Source organism: Cheilinus undulatus, linkage group 3 (assembly GCF_018320785.1).
Source record: "Cheilinus undulatus linkage group 3, ASM1832078v1, whole genome shotgun sequence".
In the NCBI taxonomy this organism is placed as follows: domain Eukaryota; kingdom Metazoa; phylum Chordata; class Actinopteri; order Labriformes; family Labridae; genus Cheilinus; species Cheilinus undulatus.
Window position 1 is genome coordinate 22,674,464 of NC_054867.1, and position 15,872 is coordinate 22,690,335.

General features: G+C 40.5%; 1 protein-coding gene across 4 annotated transcripts in view; it reads right to left on the reverse strand.

Moving 5' to 3' along the window:
- LOC121503357 (plexin-A1-like) overlaps nt 1-15,872 on the reverse strand; it is a 262,690-nt gene that overhangs the window by 190,030 nt on the left and 56,788 nt on the right. For all 4 annotated transcript variants that reach the window (XM_041777706.1, XM_041777716.1, XM_041777725.1 and 1 more), the window contains exon 3: nt 4,617-4,799. In XM_041777706.1, the coding sequence (XP_041633640.1) occupies nt 4,617-4,799 (183 nt within the window). The remainder of the gene's footprint in view (nt 1-4,616; nt 4,800-15,872) is intronic.

The following is a 15,872-nucleotide window of genomic DNA, read 5'->3' on the forward strand; positions in this document are numbered from 1 at the left end:
AGAAGCTAGTTGGCCGTCCAGGTCATTTCATTGGGTTGATTTCATGCTAGGTTGAATACTAAAACAGGGTTCTTATGTGGAGAAAGAAGAGCTGTATCTGCTTGGCTTGTCACAGCCACATTATGGCTTAACTGAGCTGTGTGTAATTGGAAAAGGCTGCTTAAAAGCTGGACTGAGGAGAAAATGGCACTTTTTCTGTTAATTTGGGAACATCCTGATAAGATTAGATGACTGATGGTGTTCAGGGAATGGGCTAAATTAAGGGGAAAAACTGAGTGTTCAATGTAAAGTGTAAATCATCTATTTTGTCTGAACTTCTATGCCTAATACTGTGTCTGATCCCTTTCATTATTAACTACATCTCCATTTCCGCCTGCCTCTCTCTCATCCTTTCTGAGTGTGTTTCTGTGTGAGTGTGTGTTTGTATGTGTGACCCACTGCAGTGTTGTGAACTAATGACCGAGGGCGACCAAACGCCTGCACAAAGCCAGCCTCTGTGTCACGGCCTGGGCCAAACAACTCGTGGTTTGGCTGAATGTCGACAGAGAAACACACGTACATGCATGCTGGAAGAAAGTCAGTATGTAACATTGTCTGATTAGGAGTTTTAGTTTGGAAATACACACAGGGTATGAGAAAAAAACAGCTTTTCTTCCATCATCACTCCTCTGTGACTGCACCTCAACTGTAAGTGCTGTGTCCATGGTGTGTTTATTTGTTCCTCTATGGGTGGGGGTCTTCTCTGTAAAGACTGGTAGGTGGACACAGACATTTAAATACAAACCACAGGCATGTGTGCCCACACATCAGACACAAACGCATAAACACTGGGGAGTTTGACAGGGCAGCATTATGCACCGCTAGAATAACAATCATCAGTCAATTAGGCTGTGACATGGTCTCTTTATGGTGACACCAGCAGTCCCAGTGGAATACATCAATGACGTTACACAGAAACATAGACAAAAAAAAACAAACTGCCACATGTTTTTACCCCTGGAAAGCTCTGTGAACAGTGCAGTTATTCTAAAATGTTTGGATGTACAGTAACAACATTAAAATAAACAGTGTTTAAAAATATTTGCAAATGTTTGCATTGAGAATTTCTGTCATTTCCTTGTCAGGAAAAACACATTTTGGTTTATCTCAGTTTAATAAGCTGTCTTGTGGTTAATATGTACTGCCCAACTTAATTTAATGTTGTCTACAGTCCATGTTCATGTAAAAATCTCTGTGTTAGAGCCTACCTGTGTGGAGCAGTGGTTACAAATCAGCTCAAAGTGAGCACTTGATGTTAAGATTATCACTGCTCAGCTGATGCAGTCATCCCTTCAACCTTTATGGTGACAAAACTGATAGACATCAGAGTTCTACCTCAAGGACACCTTACTGGAGCAGATACTAATCAGGTTAAGGAAACACTCTCACTAATGCAAAGGTCGATTGTGTTATCTTTTGTTATGAGACATTATGAGACACTAACCAACAGGCGCTGCTGCCTTAAGCTTGAAGAACCACATTTTAATAGAAATTCAGTTCATACTGCTGAACTTTTCAACTTAAACTGCACAAGAAGTTTCACTTAACCACAAGTTTCTCTGTTAATCCACTCTTGCTTGTGCAACTACCCTCTCCCGCTGACTTTAAAAGCCCTGCCTTGCTTCATTGAAGCCCCGATCAGATGAATAGGCATTAAGCGACAACTCCCCACCGCGCCCACCTGAGCCTGGCATGGCCACAGTGGGCAAACACCAGGCACCAGGGGCTCCAACCACCTGGCCACACACACTCAGCAGATGGCGTGAATCTGCTCCCAGAGGAGGGCGCAGCTGAGGAATCCTTGCACATGTTACTGTGAGTAGTATCAAAAACAGGCACTTTTAATAGGTAATGGATTATCGACCAGGATCCTCTCTTTTGTCCTCAGGCCACCTATTGAGTTTGTGTGTGTGTCATGGTGGATGCCCTTTCATTGTCAATGCTCAACAGCGCCTTACACTGCAGAAGTGGCCGATAGAATTGTCCAAATCACTGAATCAGAGTTTCATTTGCATGTCCATCTGCTGCTGTTTCTCTACACAGACTGAGATTGTTAAAAAGTTGGTTAAAGACATAACAGGGCGGGAACAGAAGAAGACAGGCACAGTGACCAATGACAGTCCATGCAGAAAGATCTAATGAAACAGAGAAAGCAGGTCTTCAATCCTAAAAATTAAGCCATCTGATTGCCACTGTGTCCTTGACCACAGCGGTATCCAGATGACCGCTGGAATCAGTTAATCACTCCGTGGACATTACTTCTGCTCATCAATTCCCGTTCTCCTCCACCTCTTCTAGCTTAATCTCTCCATCTTCTTATTCATCTTTTATCTCCCTTCCTCTCTCTATATCTCTCATATCTTTGTCTCATCAAACCAGGATTCATTAGTAAGAGCTCCTTTTGCGTATGTGTGCTGAGTGTTTGCGTGTGGCCAACAGAGCACAGAGGGACTTCATTAGTGCATTAAATATGTTGTTTGTGCCACCGTCTTGTTGCTCTGGACAACCTTGAGCTATAGAGTTGGTTAAAAATAGACTCTGAGCATAGTCCTTTAAGTTTAGCAAACTGACTAATTAAGATAATTTTTAGGTATATTATTTATTAAAACCAAAACACATTCCAGGACCCTACTGAGAAAATAAAGTCTGTAATAATATCCATATATAGCCATAATGTTTGCAGACATTATTCAAGCTTTTTTAATCCTCTTCCTCTCACAAACCTAAAGTATGACAGAAAAGAGCTGTCTCCTATCACCCATCCTGTTTTTCCAAGTCTCTACAGCTCTCTCCCTTCCACATCCTCAGGCGGGGCTTTATAAACAACATTCAGCACTGCTGCTCTCCAGAGGAGAAGTAGGTACACGCTTTGCCATCATGGTCTGCATATGCTCCTATATGAATGTCAAAATCTTCCTCTGCAAATAACATCCTGCTGGCTCAAGCACTGTGTTACATCTTTAAGATAATAAGGATACAAATAAAACCATTTGTAGAAGCACTAACCCTCAGTAACTTGGAGAAAAAGAGGGTGCCAAATCAAAGAGGAAGAATCTGTTATCAGACTATTTTAATTCTGTTGCTCTTTTCCATTTTTTCCTACATCTGTCACTTTCTTATTTTGCCTTTTTCCTTCTTTTTTTAAAGTCAAAATTTTAATTTTGTTCTCCTTCAAGGCAGGATTCAAATTGGCACTGCTGTGAATCTCCATGTGCCTGAATGTCAGTTTTTAGATATTGTTCTTTCTCTGTTAATTGAATATTTTCCAAGTCCAAAATTATTCTGAGTTTTTTTCTGTCTGAAACGGAAAGCAGCCAGAAGAAAGGGCTCTTTGGCTCTGCACACACAAGCACACAGGAACAACACTTACACTACAAAAGACAAAAACCAAGTGCAGCATTTCTTTCCCAGGTGACACCGTCCACATACAGATACCCCAGCAGCACAGGAGACATGTGACGACAGCTAAATAAATAAAGGGACAACTGCCAGGCTAAGTGAATGGATGTCACTTTGACAAATGCACAGCCCTGAATCTTAGTCAACATTGTATTGTTTGTTGTCTCTCGTCCCTTCATAAACACAAACACGCACACGCACAAACCCATGCCATCACAAGCGCACACATTATTATGCGTGTTGTGAGTGACAAACACACAAACACTGCGTGCATACACAAACATGCATTTAGAGCACACAAACACACAGGCTGATTATACATTCATAATATTGAATGGATGACAGGTCTTGAGCAGTGCAGAGGGAAACCGGGTGAATTCTAATGAGCTTCCATTTACCCCGAGAGCGCTGTCCTCAATAGAGTCGGAACACACATACATTTATACACCAACAGGCCACATAGTAACAAATACCCAGGCTGCACATGAGCAATGTATAGAAATTACAGCGTATAGCAACCTCTAATACACAACCATAAAGGCAATTATGTATAATCTGCCCCTAAAACATTACATTTCCTTCTATTCCAGAACAAAACCCTGTGAAAGGGTTAAAGCAGAAGCCAAACTCTGACAGAACAGCAAATGATCAAACTCCACCCATGCACCACCTCTCTACCCCTCCGTCCTGTCCTCTATCAGTCCAACTCACAACACAATTGACCAGAACAGAAAAGCCATTCACCAGTCATAGCTGTTGGATTGATTAAAGGCAAGCTCTTAAAATTAGAGGCGAGGCAGGACGTGGCGTTGAGACAGCAGTAACGTTTTATGACTGACGTGACTACCATGGCAATCGAAGGGAGAGTAGCCACCGAAATGCTTGTTAAATGACCAGGTTTTAAAGAGACACTTGAAAGTCCTGTCGGAAATGGCCACTAGTGAGAAAAAGGAGCTGACTGCATTTAATTGTATTATAAAAAGTGATTTTCTTTAGTGGAGAACAATTAGGCTGCAAGTGGGTAGAACCAGCACAGGCTAAAAAGTTGCTCGCCATTCAAAGGCACAAAAAAGTCTGTGTATTTCCCTTAACTCAGGGTCCTCTAAAGCAAACAAAAAACTGACAGACTTATTACATGGAAAAAGTAATGCCACATACTATATTTAGAAAAATCCTACCTTCTTCAGTTTTCCATTCCGGGTGCCAACAAAAGCCACAGTGTTGCCTCGGTAGTCGTAAGCAGCCACAGAGGTCATGCCATCATCCTTGTCGATGAAGAGCGGGATGCCCTCAATGGTGCTAGTTCCTCCCAGAGGCTGGTTAAAGTCCTGGCCACAGAAGTTGTCGTCTATCTGGAGAGGCTGAAAGAAGGAAATAAAGACAACAGTCAGAAAAACTGGATAGATGGTCAAAAATGTATTTCAACCAGGACCACTTTGTCAAGAAACACACAGGATTTGCATTATACATTTTTTCTCATCATCGGCAGTTATCAATTTTGCTCTCATTGCTGTTATTTATATTTGGCAGTGTGGCTGTTCAGGGATCCCCCGGCCCTTCGATAAGCCTATGTGCATAAGCAGGAACAGGACATGTTCCTGCTCTTCCTGTGTCTACAAGGAAAGCCTGAGGCAAGGAGAGAAGCAGCATTAACCCAGAGCAGAGGAGGCATCAATGACAGAGTCAGATATAATATCGTGGAAGAGCTGGGGTGGAGGAGGGTTGCAAAAAGCAGCCTGCAGAAGGAGCAGCAAATTATAGCCAGGCTAGAGCAGTTTAAATATGGCAGCATGATTGAAATTAGCCGTTAGAGGGCTTAGAGTAAATCAGCTGGCCGTCAGTTGATGAGGGCTTGTGTGAGATCAACTGATCTCAAATAAATGGCAGGGCTTCCCTCCATGGCCTGCCTGAGCTAACGCTATGCACTCGATTTCTGGGTGTAATTGTATGGCAAACATTTTGTAAGAAGAAAATGTATTAATGAAAGGTCATTTTAATGGGGAAGATGTTTCTTATTGGACATCATGCATTAGTCTCCTAAAATTCTTTAAATTCAAGGCAAAGATTGAGAGGACAGGTGTTGATAATAAACACATCAAAGCTGATCCTTAAGAGGCATTATGCACTATACCCAGTGCAGCCATATAAAGCCTATCAATGAATTGAGCACTATCACAAAAGAGAGCGTGATGCTGTACTGAACATCAGCACTGTTATGGTTTTGAATGCCTCTTATCCAATCAGATTGCTTGATCAGAACTAACTGATGCATAATAGAATTTGATATGTCATCTAATAGCTTGAAGTTAAGAAGAGAGGGAGAATGAGGAAACTATGTATAATGAAACGAGACAGGTCTCTCCAGAGTACAGACATCAGCTTTAACTCAACTAGTTCCAAGAACAACTCTATAAACAGTGGTAAGGCTGTCTTAAGCCCATTTGTTGCTCTATTCTATGTCACAGTAGGAGTGCAGACAGGGCTATGGGTGAGCCATCTTATTTCATTTCTTGTTTCAACACTTTAATGCAATTATCCAACAAGTTAAACAGCCAATTCAAATATGAGCTACTGATAAACACAACCCTCTTTCTCTCTGAACTGAATCCCACCATGAAAAAACCATCAGCAGATTGTTAAGTGTTCAGTCACGCCCACGACGCGGCGGCAAGGCTGGTGACCATGTGACAATATCGGCTGCATTCTTGTATCATGAGGGGCCTATCACCCAGGGCAACCCACTGACCCATATGATGCCTTAACCAGTGGCCTAATACACACCCACACACCAGGGCGTATAATCATTTGCCTGTGAAGTTGGATTTGAGTTCAACAGACAATGACGGTTTTGTTAAACTAATATACTTCCGACATTTTGAGGCTAAATCTAATTACAGTATGATTTGATCAGAAATGTTATTCATGAAAGAATCAGTGTGAAAACTCAGTAAGCACTGATATGATTATAAAGGGGAAAATTGAAGGAAATTGTACACAATTCTAAACTATATGGGATACAATACAATAGGATAGGATAGGATAGGATAGGATATATTATACCAAATGATACGATGGATCTGGTAATATTTCTCTGTAAAGTGCTGTTTTGGTATTATTTTCCCAATTTTGTGTCCTCCTTTTATCTTAGAGTAGGAGGGAGGGGTTTGTGTAAGTCCAAGAATAAGAATTTATGCTGATTGTAGTGTGTAGAATTGTCAGTAGTTAGTGACTGTCTTGCTGACTTTATTAACATGACTTGACAGAACATAATACATGTGAGACATACTTGACTGTAAATTAACCTGTTTCTTAAGCACATGCACATTGATCCTGGTCTTGTGACATCGCTTCTTGTGTTTAGATGCATGAAATAATTCCATTACATTATATATATCACTAATGTGGGAATATGGTTTAACATTGTATTTTTCATTTGCAATTAAGTAAAAGAAGACCTCAGGTAATAAGGAGTAATGCAAAAGTAACAGAAATAGTAGTGTAACCAGTTACCTTTTGCCGCGGGTAACAAAGTACTGTAACTCATTACTTTTTTAGAAAGTAACTAGTAATGTTTAATGGATTACTTTTTGTAACGACCTCAACACTGCATACGACACATCATGATCAATACCAACTGAAAGGGGCCTATCACGGCCTTATGTGGCAAATGCAGACAAACGTCTGTCGATAAATTGATTCATTCTCAGTGCGTATTTACTTGGACACCTAACAGTAGTCCAATTTGATGGCCTAATCAAGCAATTACTGTTGCTCAGCTTCATCTTGCATGTAAACATGCTGATTCTGAGTGTGCTGTCAAACAGGTATGTCAGACATGAGGTTGCTCGCTAACTCCTCAGTGTAAGACTAAATGGGCATCAGTGTGTATCAACTGTGGTCAATGGACGACGTGTGAGTTAGTACACACACTTTGAGAGTGTATAAATGGTGTTGTAATCCACCGTCTTATCACTACATCATCTGATTGATCCAAACAGGAGAAAAGATAACACACGTACACTCTCCCTTACTCCATCTCTCTCTCCCTCCCAATCTGCCTAAACCGCCCGCAGCTCGGCACATGTCAATAATCTTTTTTTTCTACTTTCTCACTCCCTTTCTCTGTTTCCTTCCAGCGGCAACAGTAGCTGAGCAAACATCAATATCTGTCTGTCCTCTTCTACCTCCATCCATCCGTCCCTCCTCGCCTTATCGCTCTGCATCTCCCTCTTCATCTGTGCATTCTCTGCTCCTCTCCCTCTGCTTCTATCTCTTGCTCAGCAGCTAGTCGTCCACCTGTCACTCAAACACCTTTTGGGACTTTAGTAATGTCCTAAAACACAGACTACAGAGAGCTATCAACTGGAGTCAATGAAGAGCTTTCTCCTTTTTGCTCTCTATTTGTTCCTCTGGACTCTGTCAAATGGAGAAGCAAAGAAAGAAGGAGACACTTCAATTGAAGCGTCCGTGTGTGTGAGAATGAGAGTATTTGTTCAAAACTAACGGAAGCACACACAGCCATTACCTGAAACAACTTTCTTTTGTGACTACTAATAGCTAGAGGGCCATTTCTTTTCTTGAACAAAGGCGGCTGACAGACGAAACACACACAACGCAAATATACACGTTAAGTCTAGATGCACAACATCCGCACAACAAAGACCCACATTCAACCTACATAGCCAGTACATTGTCTGTCTACACACAGATTTGGCTCAGGCAACAAAACAATTCCCATCGTCTTCATATGACACACAACTAGAGGCAACAATTTTAAACCATATAGTCATGGGATACAAATCCATCAATCTGGATTAGAGGCAGCCACACTCACAAGCAATCCCATGACGTCAGAGCCTTGGGGGAAACAAGTTAAAAGGGTTAATCCATCTTCTATGGAGGAGACTAACAGTTGAAAATATACTGTATACAGTATCCCCCAGAGTCTATAAGGGTTAACACACACCACCACACACAATGCACACACTATCACACTCACAGCGGCCTATATAGGTCCCGGTGCGGCACTGGAGGGTAAAGGTGCTATTGCATTCCTGCAGGTCTGGAAGGTTTAAACAGCAAGGATCAGCATGGAATAACAGGCGTTTCCCATGAGGTTGGAAAACATTTTAATGGAGGCTACATTCTGATGTGGGCTCTGCAATTTGAGGCACTAAAAGATTCCCACGTGAGCCGCAGCCGATATTCAGTATGGAAAGAATATTTCCCCCTGTGGTCTCTGCAGGGTTACAGGCTGGAGGCAGCCTCAAATGTCCTGCAGGGTTTTCAAAGACACACAACTGTGCTAAGGAAGAAAGAGTTAAGACGACAACCTTCCAGTGACTTTGGTAACAGGGCCTTACAAATATAGATGAAGAGGTTTCTTGTTTGGACTGTTTGCAGATTTTTCTCAGAACTCCTGAAAAATACGTTTTGAATAAAACAGAAAAAAAACATAAACTTAATCCTTTATGAACTTATATATGCACGAACAGAACTAGCTAGGGACAAGCTTTTTTGGTGTTGGAAAAGTTTTGTTTGGTGTTTGACCAACTGTTTTTGTGCAGATTCATGTTGTGTGCAGGAAAAGTGTCCTTGAAGTGGGCAAAAGAGGCAGAACCCACTGTTTGAAATGCAATCCTAGAATTCAGCCGCTATCGTCTGACAAGGATTTTGCTTTTCTAATTTATCTCAGAAAACAGAAAACTATACTTGAGTGTGGACAGAGTTCTGGTCATGACCCACTCCCAGAGGCAGATACAAAGGGTAGCATTGGCCTATATTTAAATCTGACTGGACAACTCTTTTGCAACCCCAGAATTCTAAACTATGATTGGTTTATCTTGTAAGAGGCAGTGTTGGTGTAAAATTAACAATACAGCTTTGTTGTAAGATTTGTTGTTGTGTAAGAACATACACCTTTTAGGTAGGTTAATGTAGTCCTTTAAACCAATAAAAAAAAAATCATTTCTTGTTTGAACCAAAGGCTGCTTTCATCAAGGTCTACTCAAGCCTTTTGTGCAAAGAAGCCTCGAATAATTACATAACATTAAAATGTATTTAAGATGCTTCATCTGTTATATTTGCAATGTTTTCAAAGATTGTCTTATGGGTGTTTTGCCTTTAACAGCATAGCTGAAATGAAATATGGGGAGAGATGGTGGACAACACTTGCACCAACAGCTAAGATAAGAAATCAAACAAGAACGCTGAGGACTATAACTTCTGTATATGGGTGCCTGCTCTTCTAATTGAGCCAAACCAGAAAAAAAGAAATTTTAAATCTAAAGCTGTAACTGTTGATGGAGCTGTAGAGGCACAGGTCTGTTATAATGAAACAGATCATGTAGCTTGTTATCTTTATTGTCCATGACAGATCAGTGAAATGATGCCCTGTGCCTCGGTCAGCAGTTGTTGGTCATTGTTCCTCTTATTTTAACCCTTGGGTCGATGACTTATGATCCAAGTTTGGACATTTAAACTGTTGATGAAGTACTTCACTTTTATTTTGCTGACCTTGCATAATAAATATCCCAGATTAAACCTCTTGTTGTGTAAGCTAGGGGTACACAGATGCATCATTATCAATGTGCAATATCAGCTCTTTTGAGAAACATCAGCCATTGGCAAATAATGTAACACATATCAGGAACAGGCGTTATAAATCAATTTAACGCTGAAAATTAGCACACCTAACTGCTGATTTAGAGCAAAGATGTATTATTGGGCAGAAGATGTGACCTGTTGGACCAATTCTGATCTACTTTTATGATCAAACATGAGAAAATGATGCTACTCTAGGAGTTTCACACCAAAAGATGTTGTGAAAAATCATCAGCCTCAGCTTAATTGTTAATCTCAACATGGGTATCAGCATTGGCCCTGATTTTTACACCTGTGCTTTTCTAGTAGAAATGAAAAGGCACCCAACATCTGGGGGGTTGACTCCCCTGTTACAGTTATTTCTGCTGTATTTCAGCCTTTCCTTCTTTATTTAGGGGCCTATTACTGTGGCATATACTTACACATACATTTGCAGTTTTGATAAACATTATGATATTCTAATGAGATTACATCAGTGCCATGTGATGCATTATATTTTTATCTGCAATCTTGATTTTGATAAATGGAGGACTTAGGAAAAATGTTTATTTCAAAGGCCAAACTCAACTGTTATGAGCTGCCCCATAACAAGTCAGAAAGAGGGGGGTCGATATAAAAAAAAGTAGCTGTCCTGCTTAAACCCCGTTGAGTTAAGGGACCATAATTTCTTTTGAACTCTAATGTGAGCTGGTTAACTAAAGTCACTGTATCAATTGAGGCACAAAGCAGCAGAGTCCTCCTTCTCTGTTTATCCATAGAGCCTATATCAGACACCATTCATGCTACTTCAGCCATAACAAGGAGAGAGTGGTACTCTTCCGTAAACACTCTAATGAGGCGGTTGTATATGGATTAAAAAAAAGGCAGGCGACGTCTGCCAACCCTGGTGCAGATTCTGTCCAAAATACAGTATGTCAACACAGTCGAGAACAAAGTGGATATCCTCTTTACCTCAGCTGCTGACTGTTAGCAACTGCTGCTAACACTAGCTTTTTGTGTCAATGGGTGTGCTGGAGGAATTTCAAAATAAAAGTGTAGCTTAACAGTCAAAGTGTAGATCGATGTTTGACTGTCTATTAATCTACTTGGATAATTGATCAACCTATCAATTTATCAATATATACATCAATGTATCGTTACACTCCAACCAATGTCTGCCTTCAATGAAGGCAGGACTGGCTAAATGTTGCTGCTTCAAAGACAGAGCAGGTTAGTATTTTGGACACAGCCATAAATTACAAAAGCTGAGAGCTAGCAACTTAAATGCCAGGCCATGGTTTGCCATAGTCAAACTGGCAACAAGTAAAAATATACTTTAACTGAAAGGGAGTATGTTTTAGAAAATTGATTTCTGAGTGTTTTAAATTCAAAATGGTATGAATGAATATGGATTTTAAATCAGTGGATTTTCACAGTGTGGAAACGTCATGCCATCACTGCTTAAGTCTGTGTTCCAGGAGAGTCATCCCTGATTACCTAAGTCTAGAGATGCCCCTGTCTTTCTTATAAAGGGATGTGAGGTTGTGTTACAACATTATATACTAGTTTTCCTAATATAAATTACCTAAATAGCTTCATATTTAAAAAAATGTAGATTTATTTTTGACAACCAGTCCACTACTAGACACATAACTAATGTCATCAGACTAAAAGGGTTGTAGTTTATATATACAGGACATGTGAGTTGTCAACTGATATTCAAGGTCACTGAGAAATATGTGACCAAGATACTGCTGATACCATACACTTGGAGTACACACAACCACACAAACTCTTAAGAAACATTGAGGTCACGTGTCTTACAATAACAAACAACCACAACTGTGTTGCTGTCCCCTGGGTGGAGCTGCTTCGCCTATTTCTTACATTGAAACACGATGAAATATAGTCATTCATATGGCACCAAACGCATGTGTACACAACTCAGCCCACAATAACACTGACTGATTGCAGATGTGCGCTGGCTGGCCTGCACGGACTGAGGGGAAATGGTTGGATAATCATTCCCCTATGATTGCTATTTCTTTAACTCGGAACGTCAAGAAAAAATGTCCAGGCACACATTACGCTGACCTCAAGTGGAATTGGTCAATAGTGCGTTCTTTTCAGTGAAACATGTGAAAACAGCAGAGTACAATATGGGTTTATATACAAGAACATACATGGTGTTGTTGACTGAATGCAGTGCGGTGAATTATGGTGGTAAAGGTGGAAGAAAAACATGGTCTGCAACACAAAAGCACTCATTCATTTACATGGATTAACTGGGCAGCATGTTAGCAGGCATGTGTGCTTCTTTTAAAATCTGTTTTTACAGGGAAAGCTGCACAACATGCATGTTTTGGTATGACTGAGAGGAGAGGAGGAGACAAAGGATAGAAGGAAAGAAGTGGCTGGTTTAATGCTGACAGCATGGTTTCAAGACAAGCTTTCAATTCATCTGTGTGGTTGTTGTGTCAGTGCATGCATGTGCGAGGAAAATAAGATGCCTCTCTCCTTGTAAGTCAATAGCTTTGTCCTCATGAAAACCACCACAGATGCACACATTACCCTCTGAAGTGTTGTGTTTCAATGTTATTGTAAGTATGTGCACAAAAAAGCTCTGCCGCTAGAGTGAGAGGGTTCAGGTTGTGTTTGTGCGCCTGTGAACCTGAGAGAAGAGGACAGTGAGAAAGGCAAATTAACTGGCATTAACCACAAGAGCGCTTTCTCTGCAGCTTCCACCTTGTTTTTATATCAGATGAGGCCGGATTTGCAAGTACACAACTGAGCCAGCACACACATAATACTAGGAGTTTGTTAGAAGATGCAGGTGCATATTACCTGCACTGTGTGTGTGTGTGCATGTGGCCGGCTCCAAGCAGAGAGAGGGATTCTGGGAGAGGGCAGCTCATAAATTACCCAGAAATCTCAGCAGGGGCCTTGAACTCACGGAGACACTGCCAGAGTTTTATTTCAAGATGAATAAACACGAGAAGTGCGGCAGAGTTTGCGAGTTTGTGTGTGTACTGGAGTGACCTAGCATTGGATGTGCTCAATGCAAACACAATTATACCAGAAAGTTTGCACGCTTGTGTGGATGTGTCTGTGTGGTCTAAGTCTGCTTATTACGTCATAAATGAGTAGAGGTCTCTCAGTTGAATGCAGGTATTTAGCCAGAAGCATTATGGTACCACATTTAATCTACTGAGATCTTTGGTCAAAGTGCACAATATGCTTCTCAATGTCTGTTTTTCTGTCGACATCTTTTCAGTGTCAACAACACTGACATAGAAATTAACAGTAGTGATATGAATCTGTCAATATCTCACAGCTCAAATTGATTCTCATTCTAGGGGTCATGATTCAGCTCAGAATTCATTTTCACCAGAATCAGTTATTTGACATTAAAATGTAAAAATGAAAGTGTTCAAGATGATGATTTTTTGGCATGCATGTGTAGCTTGTTAATCAGCTGGCTACAATAATGTAAAAACACAGAAAAACCTCAAACAAAGATAACATCAATGTTTGCTTAAATACTTAAACTTGAACAGAATATGTGGGCTTTTTAAGGAAGGAAAGTATCAAAAACTTGTTTGGGACACATGATGATACTTCTAAAGCCTCCACTGGTGATGATGTTGAAGAGCAGGTGCTGGGCTTTTAACCAGTGGCTGTGTTAACTTACTAGAAGTTGAATGTTTCCATGGTTACCACATTATGATATATGTTAAAAAGCTGGACATTTTCCTTTATGTCTAGAATATACTTAAAATAATATAATGAAAAACTAAACAGTTTACGTTTTTCCATGTTTGCTATAATAACAACCACAGATGCATTTCCATATAAAGTCACCAGTTAACACAGTCACTTGTTTAACCATAACACCAGTCATTCACATGAAACAGATTAAAGATCCTGTTATTTCCATTGTGTGTGTCTGTCAGCAGTCGGTGGTTTTTGTTCTACTTATCTTAACTGAGGGTGATGGTGGTGCATGATGGCTGGCTTTTGACTCATTTCTGAAGTAGACAACTCTACTCTCGTTTAGCACAATAAGCATTCACATCAGGTTAGGAGTAATCTTCCCCAGTAACTGCAGAATCCACCATGCATGCTAACATTTTCCTTGAGAGAAATGGGAAAGGCTGAGTCCTTCACTGCTCTGTAGACAGTGCAGGCAGTGTGTATGTCAGACACAGCCATAAAAACATTAGCGACACTGAGAGCTAGCGCTGCTAATGCTAACGCTAACAGTGCAGCTAATGGGCCACACACCTCCCTATGAAGGTGGAGAAAATGCATGGAGAAAATACCAGCAGCTGGTTTGCTGTGCTCAATCCAGCTACTGTTGAAAACTTACTGAAAAGGTTAGACTCAACTGTTGGAAACAAATACACCATACTTAAAAGTACAGCGAGGAATCCTACCAATTTATCACTACAATGACACACCTAGTATCAAAAAATTGTTAAAATTACAAAATAAATGACTAATTCTGACTTCCGCTGGAATCTAAATGTAAGCCAGAAATGGAGATTGTGACTTTTTGATTTTGTTGGGCCTGTCATAAGCCTGCTTAAATTAAAGGGATAATCCAACACTAACCTAGAAATTGTCAACAGATTTTCGTCCATGGACAAAAAGACAAAATGAGTCGACTTTAATTGCATTAACTATTTTTTACAAAAGTCAAAGTGAAAATAAAAATTTGTCTCAATTTAACCAAGAATCTATATCATGTGTCATTTGTAAAATAGTTTATAAAAGAGCAGTGTAATTATGCCAACAAACAACCTTTTATCCTCCTATTTCTAAGGTTAATACTCCTTAAACTAACCTGTGGACATGATGCGTGGACAAGCGTGGAAATTAGGAGCATACAGCACCAACAGCTCTGATACAAACGAGCACACCTAAGAGGAAACCTCTGTGTTTAGTATAACAAAGTGTACAATCCCACAAGGCTGAACACCGACGTCAGCTGTGACGCTGTCACCTCCATGGAGATGGTGTGCGTTTGCTCAGTAATGTCCCTAAGGTGCTGCACAAAAATCTCGTTGCATTAACAACATCTTATGAAAAAAATGCTTCTGGCATAGTAGGAGTGTGTTAACGATTTAAATCTCCAAACAGCACAAGTAAAAGGAAATAAAATCTGGTTGTGGAGGAAATGGTTTTCTTTATGTTTAAACTATTCATAATCTATGGATTGCTTCCTTCTGAGATGCTGTGTTCTTTTTTCTGACGTCTGTTATTTGATCCAATCTGATCAATAATTTAGAAAAAGAAATGACTGCAACAGCTCCATATTCATAGGTTGCAGGGAACTTCTATGTCGAGTGCACTTCTGGCTGACAGAGAAACCTCAAGGAGTTGGCACCTTTTCAGAGAGTCTCTTCCAAAAGCTGTCACCACATGTTTAGAGCGAGTTCCGACTGAATGGCAGAGACAGGGGAGGAATAATATAGACTGTATGTAGAGGAAGAAATGCCTCTGTGAATGCACACAAAGAAGCGTAGAGGCTCATGGGAAGATGCGCTTGTGATCAAAAGATCAGTATGAATCTCCACAGAGGGTGAGAAACTTATAGAGGGGGAAAGTGGGAGAGTGGCACACCTTCTTCTTTCATCAATCACCACAGGTGCCTTGAGAAAAAGTGCTTAATCCTTGACGGCTCTGATGCAGCTCACCTTTACAGCTAAAGGCAATTCCATGACCCACCTTTGGGCTCCCACCCACCAGTTGACAACCAGTGATTTAAAACAAAACTCTGGAGTACAAAGAATGGCATTTGAAAATTGTAGAACAAGAATATATCCAAATATAATGTGCTATTGTGAAGC